Genomic DNA, 21,916 nt, shown 5'->3' on the forward strand with positions numbered 1-21,916 from the left:
GTCATTAACTCTCTTAGTTACATATGCCTTTTATTTTACCTCTGAGTCTGAGCATTTTCTGATTTCAGCTGGACCTGATTGAATAGACAACAGAGGAGTTGTGATACAAATCAAATAATAAATGTCAGAGGTTGAAATAGAAGCCAAAGATTATCATGCATAGTTCCTCTATGATTTGTGAATTCTCTCACTTGTTTGCAGTTATATTTTCTGACTTTTGACAAGTTACATTATCGATATGTCCATCTCCCGTCTACACATTATTCTTTCAAATACATACTTGTTATAAATTTTATGTCTTCCAAGATCCCTGACCTTGTAACCTGGCTCACTGTTTCCCAACTCCACCCACACCCTGACACTGTTTTTACACCAGAGCTCAACACCTGCATCCAATCAAGCCCTCCCTTGCATCCTTTGCTTCACAACTCCCACCAGCAGACTGGGAGTTAGATTCAGACAGGGCTCAGAGAGGTTTTATGACAAAACCAGCTTGACTTGAATTCTGATCCAGAACCAGCAAATCAAAAGGGGACTGATGACAAAAATAACAGCTGTAATTAAAAGTCAGGCCCCTTTAAAAAACGAAAAGGAAGAAAATTCCACTGAAAGTTTTCTCTGTTCTCTCGTGCAAATCCAAACTTGGCCTGCTTAATTGACTGAGGCATTTTTACAGTCGGTAAATTTCATGATTTAAGATGATGACTTTATCGTGTTTCCAATTATCCTGTTTAATTCAATGGAGCCAGAAGAGATGATATACACGGGCTGTAAAACTCCACTAACAAAATATCATACTACAGAAAATACCCATCTTAACAAGTCATTTAATCTTGAGTCAGGATCTACAAATGCATAATGATGAAGGCCAGGATGTTTCTTAAATCAAATGTCATTTTCTGACACAACTTAAGTGATACATCTTATTTAAAGTGCCAAGTGCTAGTAACTGAAAACAGAATATCCAAAAACAAATAAAAATGATTTTAAGACTAAACAAGTCCAAATGACCTGAGAACGACCTTCTAACGACCTTAGACTTAGACGGACTTTATTGATCCCTTTGGGATGACTCCCTCGGGGAAATTACGACCTGCACACCAACCTCCAAACAACAGAAGACACACTGGGTCCTGAACTCATTGAGCACCTTTGACGCACAGCAGCCAAGAATCTGAGAGTTTTACTTCGAATGTCAGATCCACTGTGAAAGACATCTGTCATCTTACATAAGCTTGTAGCATTCTGGAGTTCTTAACTCACTGAGGCATCACATCTATCAGATGCACTCACTTTTACTGTGCCTGTACATCTGCCAGCATTAGTAAAAGAAGAAACAAAGCAAACTGTTCAGAGGACTCTCTGTCATGCAACATCCATCTCAACCATCTGTCTTGTCCTTTCTCCGGCATAATTATTTGTTTAATAGTCACGTTAACCTCCAGGAGAATGGGTGGTCTGAAAATATCGTATTCTGTTGGCATTTTTAACTTTTTGCATTGGTGAATTTTACAACACCTTTTAGTTGCAGTGTAAGTTATGTAAGCTGTTTTGCTATCATTCCCACGAAAAACAAGTTTTATTGTTTCCCTGCTGCTAGTCATGCAGCTTTTTTTCCCAAATCACACAACTTTGCATCCAGTGTTTGTGGTGTGCAAACAAAAAAAAAATCTAACTATGCTTTATACATGCCAAGAGTGATTCGAAAGACTGATGAGTAATCTAGCTCTGTTAAGCAAGTTGCTCCCTGCTTTTTCTAATTATGACTTTCCTGTGTGTTAAATTCCTTAATTAAGATGTTTACATGATAACAGTGCTGCCTTAACCTGGTTACAATCAACCCAAGGTCCAGTGTCAGTTCACTCACTACTGCTGTATTTTCCCTGACAGGATCCTGCTGGAGTTGAAGCTGCTGGATGATGGAGTGCTGCAGGCCTGGGATTGGCGAGGCAGGGCTGCATCAAGCCTGTTGCTGATGGTGAGTCACCCTGAAATGCATCTAAAACATCTGGTCCCTCTTACTCACACAGCCAGCGACCCTGGGCTCTGCCCACAAAGACAAAAGAATACACCACTGGGGGTACCCTCCTCTGCACTGCTGCAAAATGCAGAGCTACAAACACATACACACCCACAGACACATTCAGAACTAAGGATTCCCCAATCTCCAGCCCTCTATCTCCCGGTCCTGACGCCACAAGGACACAAAGCAGACCACTACTCCTTTGAAACAGGATCTACCACTAGACCTCTAAATCCTTGACTGCTTACATACATCCCACTTATACTAAACATTGGTCATAAAACATCTTGTTTGTATCTTTTCATCTCATTTTTACCCTCCCCTAGTGCTGTGAATCACAGGAATCTGAACAACCCCTTACACACTAGAAACAACATTCTTGAGCAGAGAGAAGAGGACAACTGAGTAACTCAGGCCACGGGCCAGCGGTTCGATTCCAGCACAAATCACACCCTGAAGCTGTGAGGTTGACTCTACACATTGTTCAAGCATCTGCTTTGTGTGTAGAAATGACAATTACAAGAGATACTGTCCTAGAACGCCAGACATTTACCAAAGCTAACTGACAGCAGGCATCAAGGGAGGTGATGTCTCTGGCACAAATGCATACAACTGTAGGAACGTCAGCAACTGCTGCACAATATGAGTTCAGAGGTGAAAACACTAATTTATCTGTTTCCTCTTCATCCCTTCTGTATTACCTCACTTTTCCCCCTTTTGGCCCCTCTTTTTCTTATCCTCTCCACCATCAACTCATCTACATATCCCTCTCCCCCGCTGCACTGTCACCCTAACATGAAATGTACTGCCTGTACTTTTTCTGGTCCTGGACTGGTTCTGTGTTTACAGGTCCTGGCAGCACCACCGAAGGGACCGGTGCCGAGCTGGACTCTGTTCTGTGACCCAGTTCCCACATTGACCATGAACAATGCCGCTTGGGAGGATCCAGCAGATGCACTGTAACATGTGCTGACAGGAAGGGATGGCAGAGGTTCAGCTAGGGGGAGGGAGTGAGGTGGGGGGAACGGGTTCATGCTCTTGACAATTGCATCCAAAACCCCCCGATGGGCGGCACTCAGGTCCATCATCAGTAAATGACGCAGGTGGATGACAGGATTAGTAACTTTGGTAAAGCTTTATAGCGGTCTCTTGGGATGTGCTGGATTTCTCAGACTGACACGACATGGGGTTTAAACTATCTGATAGGGAGAGTCCTCTAAAAACTGAGCTCACTCAGCAGTGGATTTTCTGCTCCTCTGTTAATTTATTGTTAGATTATTCGTTACTTTCTGCTTTCGCATATTTACAAAGGAAAGTGACAGCAAATGGGAATGGATAAGAGAAAAAGAGGCCATTGTGTGCCTCAGCTAACATAACTGCCTTTCTATGTTCCTATGTGGCTCCTGGTACCATGTATTTGTTTAACAGAGTGTTTCTGATTCACAGCTCAACTGGTGTCAGTTTCTAATAATCAATGGGACAAAACATCTCCTCCAGACAGTGGCCCTTTTTTGGCTTTCCTCTCCCCATCTTTTTTCTTTTCTTTCACCCCTCCTCCTCCTCATCAGTCACTCCTTTCATCTTCCAATCCTCCATTTGGTCTGCATCAGTGCAGGGGTAAGATCACAGCCCAGCGAGAAAGAAAGAGGGACACTAGATAAGAGGCTATGACAGACAGGGAGGGCAGTAAAAGACTGGTTATTTTATAGTTTCATGGGTCTGCCTCCTCTTCCGTCTGCATGAGAGGGTTTTTATAGGCCGCCAGAGGACTTTGGATACAGTTTGTTCTGATTTTCAGCTTGGCACAGTTGCACTAAGCTCAGGGCTCAGTTGGCACAGACTGGCATGAAAGTGGATACACGAACGTCTGCGGCCAAACCACACAGGTTCGATGTGTGCACGAGGAGTTAGACAAACACACAAACAAAGTGAATGGTGAGATGTGTGTAGCACACTGTTCTCATTGCATGCAGTAAATCTCCCGTGGCAGTGCAGGGGATGATGGGTGGACAGAGGGCAGACAGAGGGGTCAGTCTGCAACCTTCTCAACATTTTAACGCTGCCTATCTCCTCAACTACAAAGAAACCTCATTCTTTTCTGTCCATAAAGCTGGACCCCATGGTTTGGCCCCTTATTTATTAACACAGCTCCAAAGCCTATCACTTATCTCTTACTGAAAATTCTTGTTTAAGTTCATTCTGGAGAATTATGCAACAGTAAACAAAGCATGCTTACTTACTGGACAGTATGATTTACTCAAAAATCAACACACTGACACACGACTGACGAGCTGTGAGTGAAAGAATAGGGATGATCATTTTCAGTTTTTCCTATAACAAATGATCGTAAAATGCATTCATTTCCTGAATAACTGATCACACAGGGAAAGAAACCTATTTCACAAACGCAGTTTTGCCCATGCAGGACTCGTTGTATTGAAAATGCATCACCACACATATCAACACCCCCATTTTTCCATTATACCACAGCCAATAAACACAACAAATTTTATTCTCAAGTCACAAATGTGATTCATGACAAAATACCTCTCTTCTGACAACAGAAATACTACATCACATAGGCAGCATGAAAACTGGCCTGTGGAAAACATTGTGTGCCTGAAACAAACTAGCCAAACTAGCACAGTGTACCAATTTTTATTTTCCATCATATAAAGTCACTCCTGTTGAGGAAAACTAGTATATCCATTTGTTCCAGGGACAGACTGTGTAGTCTGCTGACAATAAAACACAGCTTTGAGGTGGGAACTCACAATGTGAGTGTGTGTGTTTACTAAGTAACAAACAATCAAATAACTGAAAAAAAGAGGTAAAGAAATCAGCAGAAGGAATTACTAAACTGCTTCCTGAATTAAAGGCCAGAATAATACTCTAATCATCTGTGTCCTCTAAATATATGCTGCTCCTTGTGACCAGACACAACCAACATAACAGTTCCACATATAATTGAGCCAGGCCACTTCAGGATGTGGATTATCATAGTAGCTTTCAATGTGACAAATACAGCAGACAGATACAAATTAAGCAAGTTGCAGACAAACAAGGAAAACATGTGCAACAAAATATGAGACCCTGACAGAGACACAGTGTGCAAAAACATCTGTGTGAAGCAGTTAAAACTTAAAGCCTGAGAGTGCCACAAGTTTTATTTATTTATGAAAAGGATCTGAATGGAGCCAAGATTCAACCTGAGTGTGTAAACTTCTGACAGACTGGCCTTTAAAAGACAGGTGTAAACACAGCTATGCAGCACAGGGAAAATTTAAAAAAAAAAAAAAAAAAAGAAGCAAGGGTGAGATGGGGACATGTAGAAAAATTGCCCCAGACAAAGGAAGAGAGAGAGCTCTTGTGTGATGAATTGCGTGGGCTAGGTTACACTAACATAGCCTCAGCACTATTTTGCCAGATTGCAAAAACAGTGACATCATACAAAGCCTATTTGATGTAGGCCTCTCTGTAAACACACAAATTAAGACATTTAAGAAAGCACACATCAGGATTAAGTCTGATCTGTGTTGTCTTTGAGGTTTGTAACAAATTCTGGTCATGATAAAGATATAATTTGTCATTTGTTTGCAACCATATCTGCACAAAGACATTAATCTCCTTGAATAAAGTGCTATCGCCAGTGTCATACTTGTTTGGGCCCTGTTTCCCTTGAGCGTCTCTATGTTCTTTCTGGGATTCATCAGATTTAAGAGCTGACCTAAGATTCGCCAGCCCTCTGTTCCATGAAAATATGAGAATATACAAGCAAGGAGACGCTGCCACTGTAGTGTACCACAGCATGTGTGTGAAAAGCTCGACCTGCAACACGAGGTTTAAAGAATAAGTCACTGTGTGTTTGTTTTGGCTCTGCTCTCATATCATTTTACAGACCCAATCAAAGTATGAGCTAAAAGAAAGGGAAAATAAAAGAGCTTTTTATTGGACTAGGCTCCCAGACACTGCCAAGGGAATAGAGGCCTTTGTGCAGTTTTTAGTTCTCGCATCCTGGGATACTTTGGTGTCTATTTGCAAGGAATTAATGCCTTTACGTATAACACAATGCAATTTCAAATAGTGCATGTTGTTAATGCATGTTGTGCATGGCATAAGATACGGTATATGGAACAGAATAACTTAACCGGCTGACGGAAATCTGTGGAAACACTTCATGTACTCTGTGAACTGATATGAAGAACTGAAGGAAATGTGTGTTGTTGTGCAAAATCTAAACCAAACTCTGGCCAAAACTTGTTCCAAGATCCTAGAGAGAGACAAAGGAATGCTGCTGTCAGGCTCAGCATGAAGGTCATCCGAGGACACGAGCATGCACGTGTGCTGATGAGTGTGTGCAAGAGAAGGAGCATGAGGATGTGTGGTGACTACCTCAATCAATTGAAAACACAAACAGAGCCAAACACCCAATAAAACAATACAAACAACAAAAGAAAACCCCCAGATAAAGCAGATGCATCAGAAATGAGTGTGCGCAAAGATAGCTAATGGCGCAGTCAATGAGTCAATTGGATGATTGAGATCTTAACCAGACTATAAAATGAAAGGAAATGAGCAGTCAAAGCACAGTTGGTGGGTGGTTGTAACTCCTCCTTCATCCCAGTTTTTGACATATTATGGTACATAGGCTGATTGTCTCAGTTTTCAAATACAGTGTTGTAGGCCCAGTATTGCCTTACAAAGTAATGTAATTGTAATCAGATTACTGTATACTGCAATACAACAAAGTAGGGCATTACTTTAATCGGAGAATAAATAGGTTGTTACTTGAGTTACACTCTTAAGCCTCTTAAGTCTCTTCACTGGCGTAATATCGACGGAAAAATCTCCTTCGTCTTATTCTGCCTTCAGTTCATGCCAAAGATTTCTGAATTATGAGCAGGGTACAGATGACTGAGCCAACAAAGTGGCAAATACAACTCAGAAAGTCTGAATTTAAGGCTACAGGCTCTATTTTTGACTACCTTTACTACAAACCTTGGAAGTAAGTAGTAATGCGGCCTTGCTGCGCCTTCAAACACAAGAGACTGTGTTAGTGGAGGAGTTCCGTTAAAGGTACTGGTGAGACGATGAAATATGATCCAATACGGCTGATTTGAGTAATGGTTCCATGAGTTTGGAAGCTCATCAGAAGCCAAAACCCTGCACGGTGGTTTATAATACTATGAGGAAAAATTTTACAACTCTGGAAAGTTATCATAGCGACGATTATTTTATCTTCTGTTGCGATGATCACTGAATAAATAGCAGAATTATGGTATTTGTGGTACAAAGTAATGTACCAGGAGTGTGTGGCTACACGGAACCAGGTGCAGCATAAAATAACCTGAATAAAAGTGGGATTTGATGTAGCGCTGTTTTTTGTTTGAACAACGCCTTAGCCCAAAAACATTTAGTGACCCAATTAATGTAGTACCACAACTGTTTTAGGGTGTAATCCAGAAGTTATGTAATGAGTAGTGTAGCTACTTTTCTTTGGGGGTCATGTGGAATTCATTACCTTTAAAAAAAATAATAATAATGTGAAATTTTCTAGTAATGACCCCAACAGTGAATAGGTGTAGCCTCCATTCACATTTTAGGAAGAAAAAGCCCTCCATTGGTTGTTACATAAAAACACCTGTTGTAACAAACTGACACAAAACAGTTTAATCACCGGGCAGCGTGAGAAAGAACTTCCTTCCCTAAAGCCTTACTTCTAGACAAACATGATGAAATCATGAATGTGAAATCATGCGTTGTTCCTCAGGCATCCATATGTGGCCTGCAATGGTCATACACAGGGCGGCTCTGCTTTGATCCAGACTCACTTGGATCTCAGAGGAAAGAACAGAGAAACAGGAAGAACCCTCGGTCCAAAACATCCGAGACAGATATGGAGGAGGGGAGCGGGATGAACAAAGACACAGACACAAAGAACATGTGTGTAGGTGTGTGTGTGTGTGCATGTGCGTGTGTGTTGCTAGGGCTGCTTGAGTGTATGTTTCTAGTTAGTGTATCATTATTATATCCTGCATGGTGGAGTGTGGTGAAACACAAAAATGGCAAAGGAAAAAAAAGAAATTACCATGGCTGATAACCCTCTCCGTGTGGTACCGAAATAATAATCTGCTATCACAAGATGTCTGATGTTGTTGGAATGCAACCGTCCCTTTTACATATTAATAACAATGAGGTAAAACAGTTTTGCAAATGCATCACTAGGTACTGCATGATGAAAAGTATGGATTGCAGCTTTACAGCTTGTGGCCAGATCACAGCAGTACAAAATGGGTTCACAATTTTGAGAAACAGGAAGTTGGGGCTGATTAGGAGTGATTAGTGGGCCAACTGGTACACATCCAGCTGACCATATTATCATTATGTCTGTCTTATCCCTCTATTTTGACTTTGACTTTTTTTTTTTTTTGACCCTCTGACTTTATAAAAGTTCAGACTTCCTGGCAACTACAGATCACTATTACAGTATAATTTTTTGGGTGATGGCTCTCAAATGCACTCGGAAAAAACTTCGACTGAGCACACCATCATGAACAAAATTAGGCTGGTCACTGAATCCTGAATCCTGAAAAATATTCAGCAAAATATTCACCACACTCACAGCGACAGTACAACAGAGGGTATGAAAGTGATGTCACCACACACAGACGTCAGCAAGGTTCCCTGTCCTGAATGGCAAAAACATTCAGCATCTGCCCGGTGCAGTCACGTGGAAAAACAAACATCAAGAACAGGGCTAAAATAGTCAGCAGCTGCAGTGTAATAACTGCGCAATAGATCCAGAAAAAAAAAAAAAAACAGCCACAGATATTTCATAACCACCACTGAAGGGCAAAGATACAGAATTACCCTACTTCATGACATGATGACTGGAATCCTGGCACCAGCACATGAATGAGGTTGTTATTTGATGTTAGGTGTATTGCATTTTTGAGTTAAGTAAAGTCTCTCATTCTAACTGGACTAATGAATGACTTTACGCAGTTGGGTGTTGAATCATGTAATGGCCTTTCAAAATTAGCTTCTTGCACCAATTTACAGCCCTTAACCTAGAGCTAAGAGTGTTTGGTTTTGGTAATGGATAAAAGGAACAGGGTTTATGCCTGTCCATGTTTCTTCATGTCTGCAGAATCAGGAGAACAAAGAGCCTACGCATACAGCCCGTAGGATTTGGAGCCATGAGACACATTAATCATTTGTGGAAGATTTGACGTGGACTACTGTACAAAGCTGACCAAAGCCTGCTGAACAGCCATTTTTCTAACACAAAACCACACATTACTGGTTATCCACTACTGTTATTATTTGTAATGGACATGCACAAAAGTATGAAATCATGCAAATATGTGGTTTAAAATCCACAGCATATCAGTGTATTATATACTTTTATTTAGTTGACTATAAATGTGTTCTCACCTGTCCATCCTGACCAACATGCACCTGGTGGATCTGGAGGTTTCCCTGAAATACAGAAATGAAAAGTCATGACATTATCCTGCTGCCACACAATCATTTTGCTATTTTAACTAGCAAAAAATACACATCTTGTCCATTTTTTGTCCTCCTATTGGCCTTAACCTATGTGGACAACAGATTACTAAGACCTGCATTGTCACAACAGCCAAACTGATCCCCTCCTCTTGTGATTAACAATGCGCTGCATGACAGTGGCAATATCTGACACTGTTTCTGAACCATTTCTGCAGGAGTATGCAGGGTTTGGCAGGGGAGCGTTTATACACACAATGACATAAGAATGGGAAGTGGATGCAATGTCCTTGTGTTTACGTCAACGATTTTGTCATTTCTGGCTACATCAAGACTCCTGTAAACAAAAACAGAAACACAGTTGCATGGGCACAAGCCCATCATAGTCTCATTGGGATGCAATGACCATCATAAAATCTCTGAACACCCACAGTGATGTTAACAAGACCACATGAGAGAGGACATCACACAAGCCATATTCAGCCAACCCCATGTCTTAGCTGTTTTCTCTTGCTAATTGTTCTTCATGTATATATGCAGTGCTGTCTGTAATGCCATATGACCACAAAGCGGTGTAATTTCTCAAACAGCTCATTTCCTTCTCAAGCACGCTAAAACCAATGTCTTTGATGAAAGGGGCCCGTTCCTAATGAAAACATATTCTGTGAGTGGCAGTTGGGAGAAGTGGGATTTTGTTGCTAAGCTTTGAACTCCAAAAAACAAACAATATCATGGAATGGGAAGGAGAGAGGAGAAAAAAATCTGGGCTCAGCCACAAAGAGCAGGAAAAGCTTTAGAGCTTTTCTGCCTCCAATTCACTCTGTCTCTCTCACTCAATTGTGCATTTCTTCCTCTGAGCGTCCTTTAGCCCAACTGAAGAGGAAATGAGAAAAACACTCGGTCAAGGTGTCAATTGCCTGTGCACAAAATTCGAGCTGTCATGCATGTGTGGCACATATCATATACAGTACGTGATTACGTGTGTGTGTGTGTGTGCATGTGTGTGTGTATGTGTGTGTACACAGACTGGCGCCTTGAAATAAATCTCTCTCCCACATCCTCGAAAAATCATTAACAGTGATGCTGATGCGGAAATTCCTCTTCAGCAGTCGGCGTGGTTTGGAGTTAGATTCTGATTTCAACTGGCAAGCCAACACTGTGTGCATGCACAGATGTCTGGTGGGGGACATAAGACATCTGGGCATTATGTAGAGACAGAAGTCATGACCTCTGCAAAAACAGGCAGATATATAAACATCAAGATGCACTATACAGAACATCTGCTAAAATTCACTAATGACTTTAATATTATCAAGCTCAGCTCGGTTGCACTGTGCTTCACTGGGATAGCTGTTGGCATGGGCAAACAGAAACATACAGAGCACAAAGGACACATAAATATTTAATGATTCTTACCAAACTTATTTGACAGATGAAAAATAACAGTTTGATCTATTTGACTCTCTTTTTTTCCTTTTCATAGTAGACTAGTTTTCAGTCTACAAAACGTGAGTTGTGCAATCACAACTGATCAATCATAAGGAAATGGAAACGGGTGCAGCTAAAAGTTAGACTCATTCTTCTTCCACACAGTTGCAGGTAGTACATCCCAAATTTTCTAAAGAAACACTTGGTGAGCTTTCAACATGACAGAGAGCCTCATCACAGGGTACTGTAGCTTGGTAGAATAATGTGCTAGACAGCAGTTCTAAATCTATGCTGACCCTCTATTGGCCGAAATACATATATTTAACTTGACTTTTTCCCTCTGTATAATTGCACTGTATTTAACAGATGTAATGCCTTGCAAAAATCCAGATCAAGTTTAAATAGGGTTAGGGTTAGGTTTATATTCCCTTTGTCCATTATTGTTGCTTACTGTTCCACAGAAACACTTAATGAATGACTAAATTAATCAAAAACTATCAATTCCACCATTCACTAGCTAATTAAAGACAAAAGTCTTTGTTTCATGAAAGTGAGATCAAGGAGATATTTCCAGAAAGTACATGCTCACACTAATATTGAGGAGGATTTCAAATAGCCAGCCAAATAACGCAGGTCATTAGCTAGCCAGAAGTCGACCAAATTACAAACCAGTCTTCCAACACAACATACTGACATTCCCACACTAAAGCAGACAAAGCCCATCTTCTTCCCAGCAAACCACTTCTTTCTCAAGCAAGAGGTCACTGTTATATTCTGCTTGGAGACCAATTCCCCTGAGTGACTGAGAGATTTTATATACCAAGAAGAATGACTCAAGAAAAGGAGTGGTTGATTGTTTCTCTTTTCCCTTTCTCACTCTCACACTAACATGCACACACACACAGACACTTGCCTCACTATCCTGTGTGATCTGCACCTCCTCTCCTTGTGGCACCTGGGCAATGTGCAACTGACCCTGTGGAATCTGAGAGACACAGATAAAGGATGAGAGACAACAGAAGCTGGAGCAGTTGCACAAATATGATCAATAAATGAAGAAATTTGCAATGGCATGTTTTCCTTTAATCCTGAGCACTGTTTTCAGTTACAATGAAATATACATAATTAAACAAATAATTATCATTCAATTATAAATTACAGTTATAAAGTCTTTTTAGTATAAAGGTCCCTCTTGTGTGTTTCCCTTGTGAGCTGCAGTAGAGAGACCGCAACAAAAAGGGGAAATTTTGTGCTAACTTTGGAAAATTCCCTTTTTATTTATCCAACTCTGGCTGATGAAGCCTTAGATTAGCTTCAAATACACTTTTGAATATTTTTTTTTACACAGAATGAGGATTGTGGATTTTGTCTCTCATCACTTGCAGCAAAATCGCATTACAAAAAGATCTTTTAATGGCCAGTAAGAGCAGGAAGAATGATTATAGCTAATTCAACGTTCATATTGGCATGTAAGTTGTTTTACGACAGACTTGAGCAATTGTGAACCTATCCTCGGAGATTCATTTTAACTGTAATGCACAGAATGCAATTAAAAGTAATTAACAAGGCAGCCCTAGTGTGGTACACAATACAAATTTTGTTTAGTAATTATGGTTGCAGTATTGAATCTCTGCCAGCAAGTATACTTGATTTCCTCTGCTGTATTAACAGTACTCATAAATTTCAGGCTCAGCTGCACCCTTTAATACTCCACAGTGTGTCAGGAGGGTAATAACTGCACTGCGAGCTCCTGACAATCCCTCTCTCCCACTCTTCCACCTTCTCCCTAAGTTCTATTTCTGCCTGTCCGCCCTCTATCTTTTATGCCTGTTCCTTCCTTTCTAAGACAAGTCACTTATCATCAGTGGCTCCAAACCCATGCATCATGTAGCAAACCTATTAACAACAGAAATACTCAGTGCTGTAAATTATGAGGCAGCTTTGTGGCACTGTCATTTCATGGAGTAGGTTCACCAGTGAGTTGAGATGCAGAACACAAAGTACTTCTCCTTCTGTTCACATAGTAAATAGGATTACGTGTCATGACTACTTGGTAACACTAACTTTGCATCTCTGACACATGCACTTTTAGCACTAGGACATGATGATCTAATTCATCTTCCCATGAAAATCCCCACATGACAAACAACAGATACACAAGTTTGTGCGTGTCTGTCACTGACTGAGCCAAGATGCTCTCATTCAATTAATGGATATAACCTCAATGAAAAACCTCATGGCACTTTAAATCAATCTGATCAGTTCCACACAGTTTAAACATGTGCAACCTCAAAACTATTTTTAAGACCTTCATCAGGCCAAAAGGTTCCCCTCTTGTCCCTTACAATTAGATATTTTCGGTGATTTCATGGCATAGGAAAGACTAGATAGGAGAGATCCAGTCATTTTTTCTGTCAGCCCACCCATATCTCTGTAGTGGGCCTGATTGTGACCTTTGACCATAGCAGCTGTAGAAGGTCATCCAATCCCTGAGCATGGACCACTCCTTCGTTGACATAAGCTGTACTACATTTCTGCAGAATATTATGTGTCGCTGTGGTGGGAAGTGTGATCTGTCCACATGCACTGCAAACCCTGCTCTATGGGACTGCTGTATGATGGCAGCCAAAGAAAGAAAGAAGGATGTGTGTTTGTGTGTACATAGATATATATACACATATCAGAAAAGGGGAGCTAAATGGAAGATGCCTATCTGATAAATATTGTGAGAAGGGGATAAAAACTCACATTTTAGTTAGAGAATACTTAGTTTTGTGTTTGCCCATAAATATGTTTTTGCTTACGGACTCAGAGAAAGAATAAGAAACATCCGATACTCACCACCTGAACTTGTCCATCCTCGCCAATACGGTGGAACTGGACCTGCTGATTGGCCAGTGTGTAGTGCAAGGTTTGCTGGGTGGCAGTCTCAAGGTGGGCTGCTTCCTCTGTGATGCCTCCCTCTGGTGAAAAGGACAAGCAGTATGGTCATTAGTGCACTTGTGTACAGTGGAAGTAGGTCAGGAATGATTCCAGCATACATCAGAAATAAGGAAGAGGTCTTTAAGACACAGGCACAGGCAGTCACACAATCCCACACACACCAACGCATGATCATGCAAGGGGCTTTAGAAACCTCTATTAAAAAAAAAAAAAAAACTGGCTAATTCCCAGGCCATCTGCTGGATGATGGCATGTTTATACTTCATCAAACGCCTAAATACACAACAAGGACTCTCCAGCTAGCCATCCAAACACACTCATGGTCAAGCAACCAAACACAAACTCCAGGCCTCAGTCTAAACACCAGCTATCACACTAGCAGTCTGAAACTCCCGCTTGGACGGGGCCACATCACCCGCTACAGTTCCACACCAACCCAAACACGTCCAGACACCATGTCAGCTGTCAAAGACAGCACAGCGCTTAGTGCACCGTCACTGCCACTGGCCACAAAATAAATAAAATGACATCTTCTCTTGTAAGACATCAAAATGTGCAGCAATAAAAAAACCATTTGGGAGAAGTGAAGACTGAAAGGATTTGAGGTCATTTCTCGTAACAGACTATGCAGCAGTTAACATTACTGTGAAAGGCGGTCTGACTACTTTTTTGACCATTAAAAAAAACTGAATCTAGCTTTAAATGACATAAAACATACAGCACATATCACATACACCTCAAGAGTTCTGTTTTTCATTGCTTTGAAAAGTACGTCTGTCTCCCATCTTTCATTATTACGGTTATGCGCTGTATTAGGGAAATAATCCTCAGTACTTTTGTTTGCCAGACGAGGAAGCAAGACACAGGTGGCTTGTGGAAACCACAGTTTTGGTCTGAGCTCTACTTACTGGTTCACTGGCAAGTAATGGATTTACAAAGCAGAAGAATTGCCTCTTTCCGGTCCATTAACATGTAATGTGATTAAGGAAGGAATGATTGTTTGGTGTGTGTCTTCTCATGTTTGTGCATGCACCATCTGAACTAGTGTTTGTGTTGTACACTCTAGGGTGTGTGTGGCCTGAAAAGGCAGGGTCTGATAATCCACCCCTAGTGTGTGCTCACAGGATATTTGGGTTTCCCCTGCAGTCTTACTTTTCCCTGGTCAGAGGTGAGAGGTGATGGCTCACAGGGAGGGAAGGACAGCAAGCATTGTGTGCAGATTACAACCATCTGCAGCAATATGCACTGTATCTCAATTTGGGTTCAGGTCTTGAAATAGCTTTCATGTAGCTGGTGGAACAGGATCTCTCTGAGATCACAGTGTGCTGACTATGTTTGTTGATTATCTGTATAGTCATTTTCCTGCAACAAAGTAGTAGGATAGGAATCAAAAGAGAAATGATGAATTGTAAATCATTTGTCTATTAATGAAAAGCAGCCAATCAAAGAGAAAAAGGTCCAAATAAATTGTGCAACGTGGTAGTTCACTGTTCATGCTAAAATTAAACAACTAAAAATGTGCACCAAATCTATTTTCATCTGTGGTAATACTGATGATGGAAAGTCTCTACTAGGGCTGAACGATTTATCAAATTTTAACCGAAATCACAATTTGAACTAATGCAATTAGCAAACTGCAAGAGCTGCAATTTTTTTACACAACTCCTGACTCTGACACAGTGGTTAATCTCGTCACACTGTTGCCGTTGTGTGACAGAGCGTCATGCTCGATGGTCAGAAGTCAAAGCGACTGTGTATGTTCCCACTAATCATCTCATGGTGTGGAAAATGGAAACTGTGTGCGAACACACACACAGAGCTGCCAAAAACACACTCAGCAAAATCATAGATGGACAATAAGTCAGACCAAATTATTAGTGTTTTTTTCTGCCGACAGTGGCTCTGCTGGCAGGAAGGTTAGCCTTAGTCCTCTCACCAACTGCCCCCTACACCCCACCCCATAATAACGACCCTAAGGGAACACTGCAGTATGACGACTGTAAAGTTACAAAGCTAAAGTAATGCTCCATCACATGTTTTATATGTATATAGTGAATACTGAACTGAAACTTGACTTTCAAAAATGTTATTAAAAATCACACAGCAATCATAATATCTGTCAGAAAAATCGCAATCGTTCAGCCCTTGTCCCTACCCAGTAAAGAGTTATAAAAACGACAAAACATTGATAGTAATATATAGTGAACTTTGGTCAGAGCCATAACAAAAGCTTTGGCTATTTAAAGAGCCGATACGACTTAACTGCGAACTCTAAATCTGTAGAAAGTAAACACTTTCATTCATTTCTTTCAAAATGATTGAGCACCAGTTCAAAATCACAGTTCACAAGTTGAAAAATATGAAATCTTTTTGCTGACAGCACAAAGTTAATGAGTTACATAACTCAGAGCCAACTGATATTACATGCTGCTCCATGGAAACCAACAGAAACTGAAGACCAGTGTTAGAGTGACTGGCCTTTGAGCAAAAGAAACAGTCTGTGGTTGATTCTCACAACAGTGCATCTTGTTTGATTAAAAAACAAGCTCAGAAACATAGCAACATTATCAGCTGATAAAGCCTTACAAGAGTGAAGCCAGGTATGTGTTAGTTTTCTCAGACCATGGAGATAAGTGTACATGTGCTCACTCCCACATCATTTCACAAGAAAGGTGTCAGAAGGTTCGTCCTGGACCAAATGTGAGACTATGTTTTGTTCTGGGAAGTAACAGGTAAGCCTGGTCATCTTAGATTTGCGAACTATAAATGTTTTTTTTTAATGGATTTAATGTGCTTTTCTCTCTTTCTGCTCCTCTATCAACATATAGGTGGTATAAAGTCTGAATCTTATAGCACAGACATACAGTTTCCTTGGTGTGCATGTTTATGCATCAAAATCACCAATATCCAACTTCAGCTCTCACTGTTCAAGGGTAGGTGTGATGTAAATATAAAGCTGCTATTATCCACAGCAATGAACCTACACACAGACACAAACAACACAACATCCTAATGAGCATGTACCATAGTCATGAGACACAGAAGTTGTACAGATCTGTGAAGGTCTTCTCTGCAAAAAATACATTCTTCACAGGCTCCTGCTAATAATCTGTACTCTACCTGTGACTGAATTGCGAGGTGTGCGTTTGGAGAAGCTCTTGACAGCCAGACTCTGGCCACGCTGCTTGCGTCTCCAGGCTGTGCGACACTTTGAGTCGATGCTTTGTTTGATGCGGTACCAGTCTGACTCGGTGATGCCAAATTTGTGGAACAAGTGACCTGTGTGGGGGGTGCAAAGGTCAAAGGTCATTGCATAATGTATAATCAAGCAGATACTGTTGCCTTCGGCCACGAATGGGTGTATCATATCTCCAAACTGACATGTCCCTAGGCTGTCTCCATTTCAGTGTTTCAATGTGTCCTTTTGCCCTGGAAATGCTGCCACCTTTAATTTGCCTGCTTTGACCAATGGTGGATGAAACAAGAAAAGTCCTGCATGCTTTCAGTATTTTCAAATGCACCTGCCCCATTTTTTTTGGGTTTGCGTTGTGTCTCCACCCTCCACTCACTTAAACTTGAAGGGAACCTTGGCATCGATAGGAGACAGAGCAGCCAGCATAATTCATAGCATAATTCATTCAAGAATATGACATATGAATGTAGTAGGCTTGTTGGTGCACTTAGTCCATAACTCTTTACAACAGAATACAGTACAATTGGCATACATAAGCACATACACTCTTTGCAATAATACTGACAGGATGCAGAGCCAAAGAAAGTAACAGATAAATGCACTAGAAGAGATAAGGGCTGAATATAACTAAGCTGCCTGTTTGGCTATAGGAAAAGGTGTTTGCAATTGGGCCACTTAATCTGTAATGAATGCACACTTTTATGAAAACTGAAGGAAACAATTGTCCTGATTATGTTTACCTCTCCTCTACAGTTCACATACTTTGACAAACAGTGTTAACTCAGGCCTGTGACTGCACCTCATTCCTCCCTCAGTGGAGGGAGCAGGTGAGACTGGATGCAGCTGTATTTAGTGGCTGTCTACCTCAGTGTTATGAACTGTTTAAAGGGGGTGAGGTGCTTGACAGCTCATTTCTACATAAATTAACAATGCAGTGACAGCCCGAGGGTAGAAAATGAGACAGAGGGGGAGCGGAGGGGTATCTGCGAATAGTGAGATGGCAGTGTACGTCATCCCCTTTAGACCCGATGGGTCCTGTATAGGCAGGCATGGCAGGTGCTCCTTACCTCCTTTTCCTTGTTTTTTTTTTTTTTTTTTTTTTTTTTAAATAGGCAGGTGGAATGAGTCACCCAAAAGTCACCTGGCACTGCTCCAGTCTCTACATACCTCTATGTCAGGCCAAATCTACATGTATCCACACACACCCACACTGCAGAGAAGAAATGTAGGTAACCACATATACAAACACTTGCGTATGCCATGGGGGATATTTACTAAAACCTCCTGCAGGGGGCACAAGCTGAACTCTGTAGGATAGGCTACAGTTAACAGAGGAGCTCTATTAAAAGGAATATGAACCATATAAATATAGTGTATAGCCACATGACTTTCATAAATATCCATCTGTCTACCATCATAACCTTAAGTCTGCTTAATCAGAAATCAAAGAGTTCACTGAATTGAGGGTGACTCCATTAGGATCTTTTCTACCAGACATGTGCTTGTCATTTAGAGTCTGGTATGTTATAAAATGTGTTGCACATTAATGCGTGTGTGCAGTGATGAATGCATGTTGTTGTAACCCGCCTTGGGAATACAGACTGCAGTCTATTTCTGTGTTCAATTCAGTACTGCTTTGTAATAGCATGGGGATGAAATGTGGGAAGTTCTCAGAGAGTTCATTTATTGCTATAAGGGGGCAAGGGTTTAAACTCCAGCTGAGTAAAATGTAATAGTATAATTTAAATTATGCAGAAATATGTAATAATCATGAAATAAACACTGGTTACCAGACACTGTTTTGGCAGTTGGTTGTGGGTCATTTTTAACAAGTCAAGTCATCACAAACTGGCAAGTTCAAGCAGCTCAGAATCAGAAACACTTGACAGGAGTTGAGGGGTACAGCAGCAAAATGTCAGTTCCAATGCATAGTTTTTTCAGGATTTACCTCTGAGGCTTGAGAGGGTCTCTAAGTGCAAGCTGCTGATACATAAAAAGACACTTTTTATAAACTGACTTGTCATGTTTTGTTTTTGCTTTGTCGGAAACCTATCACAAGGTGAAGCAGGTGGCATTAAACTTATACAACTATCAATTATTCATTTCTGTCAGAAGACAGTTATGATGTCAGGACTCACAGCGAATGCCATAGATCATGAGCGGGTCCAGCTGCTTCTTGCCATGTTTGCCCTGCCCAGAGAGATTTGACATGGCCTGGACCTCCCGATGGAACAGGTAGTCCAAGAGCGTCAGTGCCATCTTCTCTGCTGTACGGCAATTTGTACTGATATGAAGCATGTCAGCTGCAGACACTGGGCAGCGAACACGCATCTCTGGGTTGTTCTCATCACCCAGCCAGGTGCCCTCTGGATAATCATCTAGAGAACAGAGGAACAGTTCTTAAACACAGCCACATAGCTCAGCAAACCTGGAAAGTGAGTACAGAGTCACCAAGACTGTACTCTGTACCATGTAATACAATAGCACACCCATGTGGCAGTAAAGATGAACTACGTACACTTTAGGCAAACCTGTGTTATTATCAAAGACATTAAAAAGCAGAATATGTGGTTTGGCTGTATGTTCACCCCGTATGTTAGTTGTTAAGCCCACCACACAAACAAACACAAAAACAAAGTACACACTGGTCTGAACACCACATGGTATTATCTAGCCGATGCTGATTAACATTATTTTATCATGGTAACCCACAGCTGCAAATAAATGAGTAATAGTTTGCCTTTGAAGATAACCAAGAACTTCCCAAGTCCACTGAAAATAACACAACCAACAATCACAGTACATGTAACAACAATGTGGACTTCATTTAGGTTTGCACAATTACAAATGAACTATTCTCTCTAGGGCTCAGCCAGAGCCACTGAGTAAAGCTACTGAAAACATCACTGACCAATGAGAACATTTATCAAAAGAGCCTTAGACGGAACCACGGGAACATGAACATGACACATCAGCACCGTATGTTTTCCATTCAAAATGGAGACCATCTGAAAGAGCCACATAGGCCATATTAAAAGCAGTTATTTGGAGGTCTAAACAAAATTCAAGGCAACTACTCTAGTAATATAGTTAACATAGATGACTTTGTTGCACACCACTGTTTTGTTATTAGTGAGATGGGTGCTGAGAAATCAAAGAATTGGAAGTCATTTTGACAGCCTAAATAAAGCAAATGGAGGCTATTTGTTCAAGTGGCAGGTACAAGTAAGACTTGTGTTTCCTTTGCTTCACTGTAGAAATGTGGCCAAATTTTTCAGAAATCATTCTCTGTACCAGGAAAAAATAAGATTTTGAAACCACTAAGCCTGTAACTTTTCTCACTGTTGTTCTATCTGCGATGATACTACTCTAGTTGTGGCAACTGACTTCCAAGTAAATGCAGTGAATGCTGTCAAGTGTAATGGTGCATACTGTACATGCATCTGAAGAAAAAGGTTGACAATCAGTGAGGTGGTCCTTAAACCAAAACACAACCTTGTCTTCAACATAACCACTATATTAATTTCTGTCCAGGTACAACAGAATACTAATAATACATGTATATTTTATGTCTGTCTACATCATACCTTCTGAATTGAGAGTGATGAGTGTGACATTTTGGCCATTTTGTGCATTGCTGGAATGGCCACCATTGGAAACAGAGTCACTGGCCTCTGAGCCGCTCTCCTGTTCCTCCTGACTCTCCTCTGGGCCCGGCACTTTTACCAGGATTGTGTTTTGCCGCCGCCTGGTCACAGTGCTGAAAAGAACCACAAATATGCCTGAACTGAAAACTGGGGAAAGGAATATTTCATTTGTTTTTCCCTAATAGTGACCCCAACATTGTATATGCAGCATTGCAGTGGGAATATAAGCCACTCACTTGCTGAGCAGGTTCTCCAGCGGGGTGTCCTCTTGGCTAGAGCCCTTTGGGTGTTCACTGCTCACTATCACATTTGTTTGTGGAACAACACTGAAGGAGAAGGTAAAAACACATTGATTAACTGCAACACATGCGTGTTTTGCTCAGTCTAAAATAAGCCTAAGTAATGTGGTTCTGCTAGTTCCTGTAATCACAATATAGCTTTTTAAAATGACAACACAGCCAATTCCCTGCATTATAAAAAAAAACCTACTACTACCTTAGCCTGATAATCTGTTAGCTAATAAATCTCCATTGGACTGCAGTCTACATCTGAATTGAGACGATGTTTGATTGCATCAAAATGTGACGATGAGCAAACTTACCATCGCACTTTGTTCCAAGTTTGAGTGGCCCCCTGAGGGGACCCTGCAACCATAGGAACCTGGATGGGACTCTTGGCACAGGGCACCATGCTGTCCAATTTGCGTCCAAGGGCTTTGCATGTGGCATCCAGAGCCTGTAACTTTGACTCAATTCCCTCCAGTCGCTGGCTGATTGATGAAGTGAAAGAAACCAACAGGTTCTGGGGTAGACAGAGAATTAGATCTTATATGTGTAATTTATCCTCAAAATGTTTATTTTAATTGAGTAAGGTCTGTTACACAGAGCTGCTACCTTAAGAAAAGATATGTCCTGGTTGTTGCTGTTGTTCTCTTGACTGTTGCTTAATTTCCTCTTTTTCTTCTGAGGCCTTTCTTCGTCGTCTTCATGATTGTCCAGCATGTCTGACGTGAATCACATACAGAGACATCCTCAAAACATAACCCAGCAGCCTATTTCTTAAAAAGAATATAATTCATTACACTCCTCGAATCCAAGGCTACAGTAATGAGTATCTGCCGACACTAAATCCCATACAATATTTGTTATACAGACTTTATATAATACTGTTACA

General features: G+C 41.0%; 1 protein-coding gene across 1 annotated transcript in view; it reads right to left on the reverse strand.

Annotated features, from left to right (window-relative positions):
• The window catches only part of banp (BTG3 associated nuclear protein), a 33,936-nt gene that overhangs the window by 9,876 nt on the left and 2,144 nt on the right, over positions 1-21,916 (reverse strand). The window contains exons 3-11 of the mRNA XM_018664298.2: positions 21,637-21,746; positions 21,345-21,544; positions 20,980-21,069; positions 20,684-20,856; positions 19,235-19,474; positions 17,024-17,182; positions 13,802-13,923; positions 11,874-11,945; positions 9,461-9,505 (exon numbers count right to left, since the gene is read on the reverse strand). Of these exons, the coding sequence (XP_018519814.1) occupies positions 9,461-9,505; positions 11,874-11,945; positions 13,802-13,923; positions 17,024-17,182; positions 19,235-19,474; positions 20,684-20,856; positions 20,980-21,069; positions 21,345-21,544; positions 21,637-21,746 (1,211 nt within the window). The remainder of the gene's footprint in view (positions 1-9,460; positions 9,506-11,873; positions 11,946-13,801; positions 13,924-17,023; positions 17,183-19,234; positions 19,475-20,683; positions 20,857-20,979; positions 21,070-21,344; positions 21,545-21,636; positions 21,747-21,916) is intronic.

The sequence above is a fragment of the Lates calcarifer genome, linkage group LG10 (genome assembly GCF_001640805.2).
Source record: "Lates calcarifer isolate ASB-BC8 linkage group LG10, TLL_Latcal_v3, whole genome shotgun sequence".
In the NCBI taxonomy this organism is placed as follows: Eukaryota; Metazoa; Chordata; class Actinopteri; family Centropomidae; genus Lates; species Lates calcarifer.